Source organism: Astatotilapia calliptera, chromosome 3 (genome assembly GCF_964374335.1).
Source record: "Astatotilapia calliptera chromosome 3, fAstCal68.1, whole genome shotgun sequence".
Classification (NCBI taxonomy): Eukaryota; Metazoa; Chordata; class Actinopteri; order Cichliformes; family Cichlidae; genus Astatotilapia; species Astatotilapia calliptera.
Window position 1 is genome coordinate 47,478,150 of NC_137424.1, and position 15,173 is coordinate 47,493,322.

Here is a 15,173-nt window from a genome sequence, read left to right on the forward strand (position 1 = left end):
TTTTATATAATACAGTACAGTGCAGAGGTCTTCAGTAACACTTCATATATTTATATTTTGGTTCAGAGGAGCCAGACTTCAAGGGAGCCAGGGTCAAACAGACTGAAATTTAAGAAGACAAATAGAAAAATAAAAAAAACAGAAAAGTGCAACAGAAGCATATGAAACACAATGGAAATTCAATAAAACACAGAAGTTGAATAAAACATAATAGACATAAAAAAAAAATGGAATTGTTTCTGAGGACACAATAATGTGTCGGATCAGCTGCGGAAGTGTGATGTTTTAATCAGATGATTCATATAATATTGTAGATACATTTTTGCTATTAGTCATGTACTGTTAGTTTGTCACTTCTGCAGCTAGTTTACTGAGCTATGAGGAAGCAGCAGTTAGACAATGTTAAGGCATCAGTTTAAACAGACAAAGTGCAGTGGTAGAACTGAGTTCATTCACAACAAACATGTCAGCAGCATCCAGTGTCTGATTATTCCTCTTGCATGACGGTGCAAAGTTGTAACAATATGTAATGTTGGCAGACAAATAAGAATACATTTTTTGTTTTGTTTTTTTACAAACAGGAGTTCCTACATACACTCAACAAAAATACTGCTCCCATTCCCCATGGGATGGACGTAGAGACCTAAAATTCATTCCAGATACACAATATAACCATCCCTCCCAAACAGTGGTCACAAATCAGTCCAAATGTGTGGTAGTGGGCACATCTGCTATATTGAGATAATCCATCCCACCTCACAGGTGTGCCACATCAGGATGCTGATCTGACATCATGAGTAGTGCACAGGTGTACCTCAGACTGCCCACAACAAAAGGCCACCCTGGAATGTGCAGTTTTTTTGCGCTATTGGGGATCTGGGGACCCAGAACCGGTCAGTATCTGGTGTGACCACCATTTGCCTCATGCAGTGCAACACATCGTCGCATGGAGTCTATCAGATTGTCAATTGTGGCCTGTGGAATGTTGGTCCACTCCACTTCAATGGCTGTGCGAGGTTGTTGGATATTCGTGGGAACTGGTACACGCTGTCGTATACGCCGGTCAAGCACATCCCGAACATGCTCAATGGGTGACATGTCCGGTGAGTATGCTGGCCATGCAAGAACTGGGACATTCTCAGCTGCCATCTGCCCTGAACAATGTGAACCATGATTCATCCGTGAAGCGCACACCTCTCCAACGTGCCAGACGCCATCGAATGTGAGCATTTGCCCACACAAGTCTGTTACGGCGACGAGCTGGAGTCAGGTCAAGACCCCGATGAGGACGACGGGCATGCAGTTGAGCGTCCCTGAGACGGTTTCTGACAGTTTGTGCAGAAATTGTTTGGTTGTGCAAACCAATTGTTCCAGCAGCTGTCTGGGTGGCTGGTCTCAGACGATCTTGGAGGTGAACCTGCTGGATGTGGAGGTCCTGGGCTGGTGTGGTTACACGAGGTCTGCGGTTGTGAGGCCGGTTGGATGTGCTGCCATATTCTCTGAAACGCCTGTGGAGACGGCTTATGGTTGAGAAATGAACATTCAATGCACGGGCGACAGATCTGGTTGACATTCCTGCTGTCAGCATGCCAATTGCACGCTCCCTCATTGCTTGTGGCATCTGTGGCATTTTGCTGTGAGACAAAACTGCACATTCCAGGGTGGCCTTTTGTTGTGGGCAGTCTGAGGTACACCTGTGCACTACTCATGATGTCAGATCAGCATCCTGATGTGGCACACCTGTGAGGTGGGATGGATTATCTCAATATAGCAGATGTGCCCACTACCACACATTTGGACTGATTTGTGACCACTGTTTGGGAGGGATGGTTATATTGTGTATCTGGAATGAATTTTAGGTCTCTACGTCCATCCCATGGGGAATGGGAGCAGTAACAAAGGTGTTGCGTTTATATTTTTGTTGAGTGTATTATATACAAATAGTCCTAATCTTATTTTTAAAACAATAACTTCAGCAATATCATGTCACGCTGCATAGAAATAATGTTGTTTGTTTGTCGTTTACTTCCTTGTATTCCAAGTCCCCACCCAAGCCACAAAGTCTGGTTAAGCTTTGTGCTATTAAAAGCCTTATCATGCAAGCAAGATCAGAAACACTGCAGACATAACAAGAAAATATGCATTGCTTTCCTTTACATATTGAGAATGAGAAAGCAATGCTTAGCAGGGCTTTTTAAATGTTTACTGATATACTGGACAAAGTTTCACTAGTATCACTTTAGACCAAAATCACTTCCTGTAAAAAAAATAAAAAATAGGAATGATATGAAACATGTCAGCTGTAGCCAGTGCTTGATGATTCCTCTTGCATTACAGAGCAAAGTTGGTGTTTTTTAAAATGTTTAAGTCCAATTCAAACTAATAAACACACTCACTTGGCAAACTTGATGGGTTAATCTACTGGATCCATACTGCCCTCTATGTCGGACATGCAGGAGTGAATAGTGAATGAAGCTTGGCCCAGCACTCACATAAATGTCCTTCCTGCTGAAATACAATTAGATAGAAACTCTGACCTCCGACACAGCTGCTTGTACCAGTAAACACAGGAACTGTAATGTTAATGCAGAGTTGGACTGACTAGTAATTGGGGCCAAGGATTGCTATTAGATGTAAGTAGCATTTTGTAGTGGTCCTGAACATTTAGGCCGCTTTCTGTGACATAGTAAAAACAGGCAATGGTATATGCTAAAAATATTTTTTGTTTAACTTTTTGTTTTAATATTTTATAGCTGATCTGTGTACATCAGGCCAGCTTATGACCGTTTCTTCTGCTTCTATTTAGACTGAAACCTCACCCGCTCTCGGTTATTTATTTTTTTCTGTGCTTCCTTGTGAAGGCAGAGCTTGATATATGAGAATAGGAAACAGACGTCGTTCCTCTCCCCACAGCGATGGTTGGGGGTCGACTTTGTTATCGTAGCTACTTCATACACAGCATTATGCTGCTTCTCTGGGTCTGCCTCCATTGTAAGTACACCTGTGCTTTCAGATCTTTGTGATGCATGTATTTTGTAAAACTTGTATTTAACTCTGATACATGGTTAGGGTAGAGTGTGTAGGTCAAAAGTGCTTCTGCTTTTGAGAAGTGGTGTGTCTTCCTTAGAAGAGGCTTGCACTGTATTTCTCATGTGTGTTTCCAAATGCAGTATTACTAAATTCAGCGGGGGTTAAAGCTATAATAATAACATGTGCATTAATATTAAAGAAATATTTAAAGAATGTCATGTTATCAACCCCTAATTATTCTGAAGGTCAAAGTTTTCTCTTAATTAAAAAAGTTTGTTACAGGTCTGTTCTCTCTGCTTGAGTATTTATAACTTTCATCCACTTGCACTTACAAGTGGTTTTGCATCTTTGCTACATCAACAGAGATCCTGCTGCTTCTGTTTGGAAATCAAATCAAACCAACTTCAGGATTTATAATTCTTTATCTTTCTCTTGCTTCTTGTATATTTTTAAGTGCTGGTTTTATGGTATGCTTTACCACATATTTATAACTGTATAAATATATAACTTCCTTTGATAGTAATGGAGAGAGTTGGACATTCTAGAAATTTAACAGAAATATATGAGTGGATCCAAGTGTTGCTTTTCTTCCATTGAGCGTAAACATTACAAAATGCTGCTAAACTACTAATCAAAGGTATTGTATTTAATATTGTAACCGCTTTGAACGAACACTTACTTTTTAACAGCAACATTTTTTTTATAATTCTGTGTTTTTCCATTATTATTGTTTTTCCATCTAGTAACAGCAACATAAAATTAATGATATTGGTGGCATATTATTCAGTTACCTGTTTAAATTTTTGGCACCTGACATATTTTCCTCATTCTGTGATACATTTTTTTTTAAATTATCCAAATCTGGTATTTTAGCATTTTTAGACAAAAGAATAAGGTTGGGGGCAATTTGGTCTTGTTTTTCTTCACTTACTTTTCATAAATATTATACTTGGTATTTGTATATTTTTTTTCAGATGTGGAGACTTCCAGTGGAAAACATGTTATTTATAAAAAAGTTGGAGATACTGTGGAGCTTTCATCAGGCTTACCAACTGAAGGGGTGACTGCGGCAACATGGAAATATGGAGAAATAATAATTGCAGACAAAGTCATTGAAAACAATATGGGTGTTTCTAAAAGATCTCCATTTAAGGACAGATCAGAGCTAAACCTGGAAAACTTTACTTTAACAGTGAGAAAACTGACTCTTCAAGATTCTGGTGATTTCATTTTTGTCTCAGCAACAAAAGAGAAACAGAGGGATTCAGTCATCATCACTCTGCAAGTTCATGGTAAGATACTATATAAATATAAATTTATATGTAATATTATTATTACATTGTAGATTGTGGTGGATTTATGTGTGACTCTATATAACTATATACACTATATATTTATCTGTACTGAACATATATATTTCAACTTTCACGTAGAGTCTTAAGCACATGGTTTATTAAGATGGTACAGTAACAGGGCAGTTAATGTAAGGGGAGAGTTCTCCTGAATAACTCACTCTCCAGCTCCGGTAACTAACCTCCCCCAAGTCTTTCATGCAGCACAACCAAAACAGTAACACTAAACAGAGATCCTGAAAACATCACGATTTCAGTATCATACGATATAATCACACACACACACACTATGAATCTACACTTAAGTTTTTAATGTAGTTATAAGATTCTATATTAAAAGATTGTGCCACTCACTGTGTAAGATTTAATAATTAGGATTAATGTGCGATGTTTTACCGTGTCACGACCTATTGCAGGGGTGCCAAACTCCAGGCCTCGAGGGGACTCTGTCAACACACCTGAATCACATGATTAGTTCATTACCAGGCCACTGCAGAACTTCAAGATATGTTGAGGATGTCATTTAGCCATTTAAATCAGCTGTGTTGAATCAAGGACACATCTAAAACCTGCAGGACACCCGCCCTCGAGGCCTGGAGTTTGACACCTGTGACCTATTGTGATAAGCCAAAGCTAAAGGGTAGCCAGAGTCCTGACTGGCCACTGGCCAGGACCTTGGCTGCTACCTGACCCTGCAGCTGTGTTTGGCTGGAGGACAGGTGGGAAAGTTATCCAGCAGCAAGGGGCGGGGATACAGATGACACCCCAGCACTTTTTTTACTACTACTTCTACTCTGTTACTCTGCTGTCTGTGCTTAAGGCTGTACACCCCGGGGTTTAGCTTTGCTTGCTTTCTGCTATGTAACTCTCTTGCTAGATGTATGCATGTATTTTTCCTGCTGTTCATATGATTCAATGTATTAAACTCTGTTCTAGTCTTTTTTAGTGCCTTGATTTTAATCGGATCTAATAAAGTTGGATCTCGACATCGTTGGTGGGAGAAGGATGGCTAAAAAATTGTGACCATAAGATACATATTGAAGACATGAAATATATGAAGCAATATATATGGAATTGTCTAGACTATTGTCCTGCTAAACTACTTATCACTGTCTCCTTCTGTCCTCTTTTTTCCTCATTAGAGCCCATAACTAAACAGCCTGTCATAAAAATCAATTCTACCTGGATTCCCTCAAATGAATCATGTAAAGTTCTGCTGGAGTGCAGCACAACTGGTGATGTCAGCTACAAGTGGACTGTAAGAAAAAAAACACTAACTGGTCCTAGACAACAATACATCATCAGGGAGAGCAGGATGGAGAGACCAATGTCACCTGCACAGTTTCCAGTCATGTCAGTGAGAAGTCTGCATTTCAAACAGTGAAGTGCAGCAACAGTACACAGCAAGAAACAGGTATGTCCAGTGTGCATATTTATTCTTTCTTTCTTTTGATGTTTCTTTAAATGCTTATAATAAAGATCAGCAATGATGTGGTAGAAACTGTGGAAGAGAGCTGATGTATTTATATTATGCTGATGATATGCTGATATTTTTATTTAATTATGGGCTGCTGTTAATGAACAATGTGTTAATTTTCAGAAAAACACGTGTTCCTTTTCCTGGGTGTAGCTGGTGGCTGTTTGATACTTGTCATTATATTCAGTGCAGCTGTGGGTGTTTGTCTCTGCAATAAAAGACATGCAGGTAAGAAACTCTGAAACTATGCTTACTGTTTATTATTGCAGGGTTAAGTTCTTCTTCTCTTATCATGTTCATTAGTAAAATATGTTTTTAATATACAAATGCAAATAATATGCAAAATTATTATTTATCTATTTTTTTACAGATCTGTGTTGCAACAGGTTAGTGCAACTAATTAACAGCAGTAATGTACAAAAATACTTTTGTTCTACTGATAATAACATACTTTTATTGCATGAATATTAATGTATTTGAATAATTCCAGGCTCACACAGTCTGAAACTATCAACCAGGAGGAAAGTCAGCAACATGTGTACTCGGCTCTTTCCCACGGTCAGGTCTAACACTGTTAAATCAGTCACATTACACTGTTAAAGAATGATTAAATGTTAGACCATTTACACTTTATTATGATTTTTGACTCAACTGTTGCCAACTTGCAGGTGATCTTTGTGTTTATGAGACAATGAGAGGCCATGAAGATGCTGGACCAGGTACAGTATGACAATGATGTGATATGAGGTGATATGAGGTTCTGCAGTACGTGTCGTGGAATTATTTAAGGACCCAAAACGCAGGTAGTGATGGGACGTTCTGTATCGAGGCTTCGGAGCGTGTGTCGAGTAATGGAGGGGGCGTTTCCGCGAAGCGCGTATCGAGGCTTGCTTCATTTATGGGAGGAGCTGAAAATGATGACGTCCGAAGCCTCGCTGCCCGGCTGTACCACGTGACTGGTTCATGAAGCGGTTCGAACTTTGCCGCAAATAATCATTTTCCATACTGCCAGCATAAATATACACAGTATACTGCCATCACTACACTATAGGTGTTTTACACACTCCTTTTGTTGTTGACATTTACAGGCTGTGTGCAAAATGCCACACTCTTCAAATTCATGCCAGCTATTATTTTTACGTCCAGTAGGTGTCCTGCTAGAGCAAATGAAGCTTCATGAAGCTTCGCGTTGGGGTGAACCAATTGGATGAAAAGCTCCAGTGCTTCATGGGGCTTCATCTGCCTATCACTAAACGCAGGTACTTCTGAAGTGAGGAGACTTTATTAAGGGAGGGGAGGCAAGAAACAGAATGGAGAACCTAAACTGGGAAAACTAAAAAGCAAACCTGAAGTGATAACCGAACGTGGAGAGGAACAGAGAGACGCAGGGAAACCACTCAGGGAGCCGGAGGATATGAACGCAGACGAACCAGCAACAGGCAGGAGAACACACAGGGCTTAAATACACACAGCAGTAATCAAGGGGATGAGAGACAGGAGGGCAACACACCTGGGAGAAATCAGAGCTGACGGGACAGGAGAAACGTACACTAAACACATTCACATGAGAAAGAGACTTTCAGAATAAAACAGGAAATTCGCAGACACAAAGAACTTGACAAGACACTGAGTTAAACAGACAGACTCACAAGCAGACCGTGTGACACCTAGACCAGGGGTGGGCAATTCCAGTTCCCAAGGGCTCGTGTCCCGCAGGTTTTAGATTCTAGATTTCTTATCGGAACGTAACACCTCATCAAAACGTTTTGTACTTTGTTAGTCACAACTCACTTTCCTGACTACTGCCGAGCATTTCATTTCTGTCTTCTGTCAAATTACTTACAATTAAATTACTACGTTTTCAAACATATATATGAAAACCAGTAGAACGCTGTGAGTAGCAGCAATGAAACTGCCCTTCAATTACAAGAAACATAAATAAATATTTGAGAAAGAGGTCACGTTGCAGCAAATACATACCATCAGTCTTGTGTCCACATAACTAAACGCATCAGCTACATGTAAACACTGCTTAGATTTAGCACGTAGTACTAGACTACTTTGGGATGTGGTTGAGCTGAAAAATCTACAGCAACTGTGTGATGCTGTCATATTAATAAAAAAGCAAAATCTCTGCAAAATGGGAAAAAACCTTGCTGAATCTATGCAACTCTAGATCACTCACTCTTCTGAATATTATCCAGCTTTGCATCAATGTTTCTAATCAAATTACTTCAAACTTTTTTCAAACATGTATGAAAGAGCAAATACAATAACACCCTGGTAGATATTTACCTTTAACAAATACAAATACAAACTTGTGTCACAGCTGCAGTCTTGCCTGGAGATTTTCATGAACATCAGTCCTATAAAAAATAAATATGCCATGCTGTCTCATCAGATTGTCAACTGGTGTCATTTATAATGCAGCCACATTTTAACATTAAAGTGTTTAACAATGTGGCACATATTCTGCTAGGCTGTTGATTTTCCTGGAGAATTATTTTATTATTTTTCATCATATATGCTGTGGCAACACCTTTCTTGTTTTCTTAACTTTTATTGTGTTTGTTTTTTTAGTTTAATTTTATTTCTACTTCACAGAAATTGAAGCCAAACCTACTCACAGAAAGCAAACAGCAAAACCAGCAGGGCAGAGAAGATGATGAATCACAGCGATCTGATCTAAAGGAGCCACGTTCAGCTGGAAAGGAAGGAGAAGGAAGAGATTTAGCCATGTTAGACAGGGATTCAAACATCACCAGGAAACTGTTATTTGTTTTGTTTTGTTTTTAATTCTTTTTTTTTTTTAAAAAAGGATTTTTGTGACATGTGATGTTTAAACACTTTTCACATCTGTATTTGAAACAACAAATAGTGTAAAATAATGACTTCTTGCTATTAGTCCAGTAGCACTTTCTTTAATAAATACATTAATTGACTGATTAAGCACAGCACAGAGGAGTGTTATTTCAACTTATCTGAAGCCAGTTACCACCTGTACTGAATCTGAAGTGCAGAATTTCTGCACTTTTCTTTGAGACTTGATAATTCATTGACACTGATGCTATTTAATCATGTTATCTGTGAATGTAAAATGAACCAGGAGACACCCACAAGAAGATAAATGAAATGCATTCAGCTGTACAAACAACATGATGCCAAACTTTGCAGAACCAAAGTTTAGGTACTCATGTATTTGTTTATGCATTAATATTAACAATACATAAACCTTAAGCAAAACTGATACCAAGAAAAAAGAAATGTGTGCAGGGTTTTGTTCAGAAACATTTTAAAACCATCACTTGAATCCAAGATGGCTGTTAGGAAACAATTACTAACTTGAACTGGTTCAGAAGAAAAAATGTGGTCATTTTAAAGATGAATAAAAGAAGCTGAAATACCTGTCATAGTAAATGTAGTTGCATTTTCCCAGAAAGAGACAAAAAATATGATTACCATGAATGTGTTCAACAGGAAAACCCAGAAATATACTGACACAAGAAGGGACAGTCAAACCACCAGGGGGCGATGTGGGACCTGCTTGGTGGAAGTTTCAATAGTCCAGGCACGCTTCAGCCTCTTGAAAAGTTGAAAAAGAAGGAATAAATAAAATTAAAATTTAATAACAAATAATAAGAAGAAGAACATAAAATGAAACGATTACAGTTTGTCACTTTATTCTGAATCCTGCATCGGGTCCTTACCCCATTTTATACATTTACTCTTCAATATAACCCTCAACTTGCATTTTTCACCCATCCCTCTAACAGGCAGGTAGACTCCTGCCTCTGATGATATGCTGCTTATGTGTCTTTTGGTATCATGGACACAGCCTCTGTGCCTCAGGTATATTTATGCTGTTGTTATGAACCACTTCCTCTATCTGTTAGTGATGCATGCTGTGGGCAGTCATCTCTTGTTCCTCCTGATCGCCATTTGTCTTCTGGTGTGTTTGTGTTATTGTTAGTAGAACAAATTAAGAAAAAGCGCAATAGGATTATTAAAATGATTAATAATTAAAGCTAAAGCCCCAGGAAGCTTATTTACTGGTTTGTATTTTCTTTTTGTAATTTGTTGGTGACACAGACCTAACAATATATATTCCTGGTAGAACAAATAGCATAGCTTTTGCACAGAGGAGTTCCTGCATTTTAAATTTAAGTTTTGGTAATTTAGCTGCAGATAGTCTGATCAGCAGGTCAGCACAGTTAGACCATCATCTTTAAAATGTGTCTTGAGCAGGCTGATGGATAGTTTACTTCTTCCTGTGTTAAGTCCCCACACAAACCACAACCTACACTATTAAAAGCCTCATCATGCAAGCACAGACACAGACTGCAGAAAACAAGAAAACATGCATGTTTTGTTATTCTTCATGCACAACCGTGCCCTTGTTTCAGGGGAAAGGATATTCACACACACTTGTCCATCCGAGTCATTTTTATCCCTCTTATCTTATCTATTCTCATCCACTTTTGCACACTGTGATTCTCAGTATGTACATGCAGTATATACAAAGCTGTGCTGTTGGATATTCAGCAGTCACTGGTGCTTCATGCTTCCTGCTGAATTGTTAATAGATAGTTACTCTAAACTCTGTTACTTTCACATCTCTGATAAAGTAAATGACGGATTTTTCTGTTTCTGTGTTAATAGAAAGCTCCCCCAATCAACACTCTCAGTTGTTTTTTCTGTGCTAACATGTGAAAGCACCGTTTGACAGAAGGAAACAGACGTCGTTCCTCTTTCAACAGCGATGGTTGGTGGTTGGTTTTGCTATCGTAGCTACTTCATGCACAGCATTGTGCTGCTGCTCTGGGTCTGCCTCTACTGTAAGTACACCTGTGCTTTCAGATCTCTGTGACGTGTTGTATTTGTTTGCCTCATTAACTCTAAAATGAGGCAAACAAGAGTACCTGGAGGTCAGGAGCACTTCTCTTGCGAAGTGGAAGAGAAGTGATGTGTCTTCCTGGGAAGAGCCTTGGAGTGTATTTTTGTTGTTGAGTTTCTAAATGCAGTAGTGGCTTTAAAGTATAACATGTTAATTTTTATAATCTAATTAAAGGAACTAAAGGACTGATCGCCCCTTCTGCTGCTGTTACTTCCTGATTTTTTTTTTCAGTGTTTGTTGTACGATATACTTTTAAACATGCTTATAGGCTTATATTGCTTCTCATACAGTACATTTCTATGCAGTAATTGTTTTGACAGGAACGGGGGTGTGGACGTGTTTTTGCAGACATCTGGATCTAAGTGTTGCATCTCTTCTGTTTAGAGTAGAGATAAAAATAAAATATTTTAAAAGAAAAAAAAGAAAAAAATACAACATGTATTCACTAGAAAGGACAACGTAGATGATTATAGTGCTATCAAAAAAGTGTGAGTCAGACATGACACTAGCAACAGAAGCATTTCCTGAGTATCTCCACCAGTGGAAGCAACACTGGCCAGAAGTGATGAGCTCACAGCACAGAGGGCAGCTGTAACCTTTGCCCATGAATTCTCTGGTTTCACCATTTTTTTTCTTCTTTCAAAACACTATAGCTTTGATCATCACATAGACTGTTGTTTTGTTAAAGTATATGTTGTTATAAGTATCTGCTATTAATGAACAATTGAGTTTAACAGACACATGTTTTTCTAATCCCTTCCTGAAAGTTTAATTTCCATAACTTCAATTTGTTTATTTTCTATGGTGTGTTTTTTTTTGTTTCTTTTTTATTCATTTGTTGTGCTATTTATCCAAAAGTTACAAGATTATTAATTATTTGTTGTCCATGTAGAAGTAGGAACATAAAAAATCATTAGTAGAGCCATGTTGTGTAATATTTTTTGCCATATTTGAATTTTAGTTATGCCAGGTCATTTATATCATAAATGTTATTTGACATAAGTTGTTGTTTTCATTCTATAAGTATACTTTTTTCCTTTTTTTAATTGTGTGTTTTTTTGTTTTTGCTTTAAGAAACGCACTTTCGATACTATAACTGGAGGATAAGGTTATAGGTAGTTTGGCCAGTTTTTTTCTGACTCACTCACTTCTAACTCAAACAGTGGACTGTCACAAAGATATGTTTCTATATATTTGCAGATGTGGAGGCTTCCAGTGGAAAACGCGTCATTCATAAAAACGTTGGCGATACTGTGGAGCTTTCATCAGGCTTACCAACTGAAGGTGTGACTGCAGCACTGTGGAGATATGGAGGAATAACAGTTGCAGACAAAGATGTGGGTGTTTCTAAAGACTCTCCATTTAAGGACAGATCAGAGCTGAACCCTGAAGACTTTACTTTAACAGTGAGAAAACTGACTCTTCAAGATTCTGGTGATTTCACTTTTGTCTCAGAGGTGAATGATGAGCAACGGCCTTCAGTCATCATCACTCTGCAAGTTCACGGTAAGAGACTTTTTTTTTGCTTGTTTGTTTTAATTCTAAAAGCATCCTAATGAAAAGAAACCCCAGTAGCTCTTTTTTAAATTTTCTTTCCTCTTGATTACTTTATTGATTAACTTGTGTTTTCTGTGCTTTCACAGTCACCTTAATGTGTTAATGTTGAATACGTATTGTGTAAAATACTAATTAAATGACTTTATTTTATATTTTGAACTTTATATCCACATATCTGTTTATTGATACTAATCCGTGTGAAATACAATGCAACAGTTTGTAATGGTTAATCAACCTCAGTTTTTTGTTGTTGTTCTTTTTACTGCACATCTGTTATTGTGTCTTTCCCAGATTTTTTAGTAACTTGAAAATTAAGATGAAGATGAAATCATTTAGATATTTGCTCAAATAGCAAATCCTACTTGTTTTTGCTCATCATAACCCTCACCCATCATTGTTCTTGATTTGACTTTATTCTTGTCAATGTCCTTTATTGTGATGCTAGTGATGCGTCCATTAGGCATCTGAAGGTTGTGCAAAATGCTCCAGTGCGTCTTTTAACTGGAAGAAAAAAGTCTGAGCTTATTAATGCCATTTAATTTCACTGTCTTTAAAGTATTTAGTTTATACAATTTGGTTTGTTTTTGAGCTTTTTTGTTTTTTGCATTTTTTAGACCAGATGTTACCAACTGGAAAAGCAGTTAAAAGTACTTATCTGAATTTGTTGTTGTAATGTTAGTTATATATATTATTTTATATTTTATATAATACATTTTCAGAACTCCACATATACTTTAAGCTCTGACACAGACTCTCTCTCCTTCTGTTTTCTCATTAGAGCCCATAGCTAAGCCTGACATAAAAATCAGTTCTACCTGGATTCCCTTAAATGAATCATGTAAAGTTCTGCTGGAGTGCAGCACAACTGGTGATGTCAGCTACAAGTGGACTGTAGGAAAACAAACACTAACTGGTCCCAGGCAACAATACATCATCAGGCAGGATGGAGAGACCAATGTCACCTGCACAGTTTCCAATCATGTCAGTGAGAAGTCTGCATTTCAAACTGTGAAGTGCAGCAAAGACCATTCACACAGAAAAGAAACAGGTATGTGGAGAGTGACTGAGGTTGTGAATACATGTTCTGCTTATATAAGTAATTATTACTGTTTGTGATTTCAGAGTGCAGCTCTTCTTTTTCTCTTCTCATGTTCATTGCTGGGCTGTTTACTGGTGTATTGATCACTCTACTGTTCCTCTTTCTGCTTTACTGCATAAAGTCAAAGGGTAAGATTTCTTGTTAATGCTACTATTAAAAATGTTCTCCTAATCTCCGAATCTCATAATACTTTCTGTTTTGTTTTTTACAGGTCTGTGTCACAAAAGGTTGGTGTCATGGTCCTGGGTTTGGGGCCCCAGTGTTTGTGTTTCTGGTGTGTCGTTTTTTTTGTTTGTTTCGTTTTAGCCCATATTCTTTGATTTTGTGTGTTTCATGGTATAGGCTTCTGTATTTCTAGCTCCCTATAAGTTATCTTTAGGATTGTGATTTCTAGTCTTCAGGTTTTGATGCTGTGCCTCTCCTGTGTACCATGTGTCACATTGAGTCAGTTATGTTCTCATATCTGTGTTCCCTCCTGTTTCCCATCCCCTCATTATCTGTGTCTATTTAGTCCTCTGTTCTCCTCTTTCTTCTTACCTCCCAAGTCCCAGTTTTTTTGTTTTTGTTTTTTTCAGGTCTCGGGTTTCTCTTTCCCAGTTCAAGGTTTTGTGTTTCATGTTTCTGTATTGTTTTTCAATGCAGCTCGGCCTTATGTTTGCACGTGGGTCCACGCTCCACACCGTCTCCAACACAGACGTTACAGTTGCTGAAACTCATTAACAGCAGGAATTTTAAAAAATACGTTTAGTCTACTAATAAGAATATGTTTTAATTATTTCAGGCTCACACAGTCTGAAACAATCATCCAGGAAGAAAATCAACAGCATGTGTACTCGGCTCTTTCCCACGGTCAGGTCTAACACTGTTTACTTGCTTTCATCAGTCATATTATATTCTTCAGGAATTATTCAATGTTAGATCATTTGGAGATGTTAATTATTGTGACTTTGACTGAACTGTTATTAACTTGCAGGTGATCGTTGTGTTTATGAGACAGTTAGAGGATCTGAAGATGCTGGACCAGGTACAGTATGACAATGATGAACCATCAAAGTAATAAATGGGAACTCTGGGATTTCAAGAATTTCATTTGTGACATTCTTAAACTATTCTTACTGTATTTCAGGTGGATCACAAATACAGTGCATCAAATCAGACTAGACGAGCTGCAGTTCTGCATGTCTGTGGTATTTTTTGGGTGCCTTATTTTAAATGTAATTATTTTATCAATTATTATATCAAATCATCCTATTTAACCCCTTCATGCACGAATTATGACAACCTCAATCAGGATTTGTTTCTTATGTATTTTTATGCATCTTTAGGCATGAAAAGATGTATAAAAATACTTAAGAAACAAATCTTAAATGAGGTTGTCATAATTCATGCATGAAGGGGTTAAAAAACAATAATTACAATGAAACACGTCATACATCTATAGTACATTAAACAACCAGTGGGTGGTAGGGTATGGAGAGACACATCAGTGTCCAATATAGTGGTTTATGTGCAAGTTTACCTTCAACACTGACACACATACAAGAAAACAGCTTTTGAATAGCTTCCACTGTAGTGACCACTATTTTTTTTTTTTAAAAAACTGGATGATTTAAGAGGATAATTACAAACAGCTCATTGTAACATTGAAGGTATAACACCATTTTTAATGTATAAAGTGTCATGTAAGCCTGTCTGTTTCATATGACCTGGTTTGAATTATCTTATGAATCTCTGAGAGGAAACAATAAATTGAAAAAAAAACAA

The 15,173-nt window shown here is 37.7% G+C and overlaps 1 protein-coding gene and 1 long non-coding RNA gene across 3 annotated transcripts; both read left to right on the plus strand.

Moving 5' to 3' along the window:
- Positions 1-2,663: 2,663 nt before the first annotated feature.
- On the plus strand, positions 2,664-8,816 carry LOC113019206 (uncharacterized). Of its 2 annotated transcripts, none has more exons than XR_013906137.1 (8): positions 2,664-2,991; positions 4,005-4,322; positions 5,525-5,796; positions 5,983-6,087; positions 6,230-6,245; positions 6,350-6,417; positions 6,528-6,662; positions 7,119-8,816. It is a non-coding gene; the product is annotated as an uncharacterized LOC113019206 (long non-coding RNA). The 2 variants fall into 2 exon arrangements; XR_003271977.2 differs by having other exon boundaries at positions 6,528-6,578; positions 8,464-8,816.
- A 1,764-nt stretch (positions 8,817-10,580) lies between these two features.
- LOC113014164 (uncharacterized) lies at positions 10,581-15,173 on the plus strand. Its single transcript, XM_026155520.2, has 8 exons — positions 10,581-10,694; positions 11,954-12,259; positions 13,089-13,358; positions 13,433-13,537; positions 13,621-13,636; positions 14,191-14,258; positions 14,383-14,433; positions 14,536-15,173. Exons 1-8 carry the CDS (start codon positions 10,619-10,621, stop codon positions 14,568-14,570), a joined length of 927 nt encoding a protein of 308 aa, XP_026011305.2. The 5' UTR covers positions 10,581-10,618; the 3' UTR covers positions 14,571-15,173.

Bases quoted from the DNA above. Each gene is read 5' to 3' on its own strand.
- LOC113014164 (XM_026155520.2), top strand. From the start codon at position 10,619: ATGGTTGGTGGTTGGTTTTGCTATCGTAGCTACTTCATGCACAGCATT. The intron at 10,695-11,953 runs GTAAGTACACCT...ATATATTTGCAG, and splicing joins GCTCTGGGTCTGCCTCTACT to ATGTGGAGGCTTCCAGTGGA. The intron at 14,259-14,382 runs GTCAGGTCTAAC...ATTAACTTGCAG, and splicing joins GTACTCGGCTCTTTCCCACG to GTGATCGTTGTGTTTATGAG.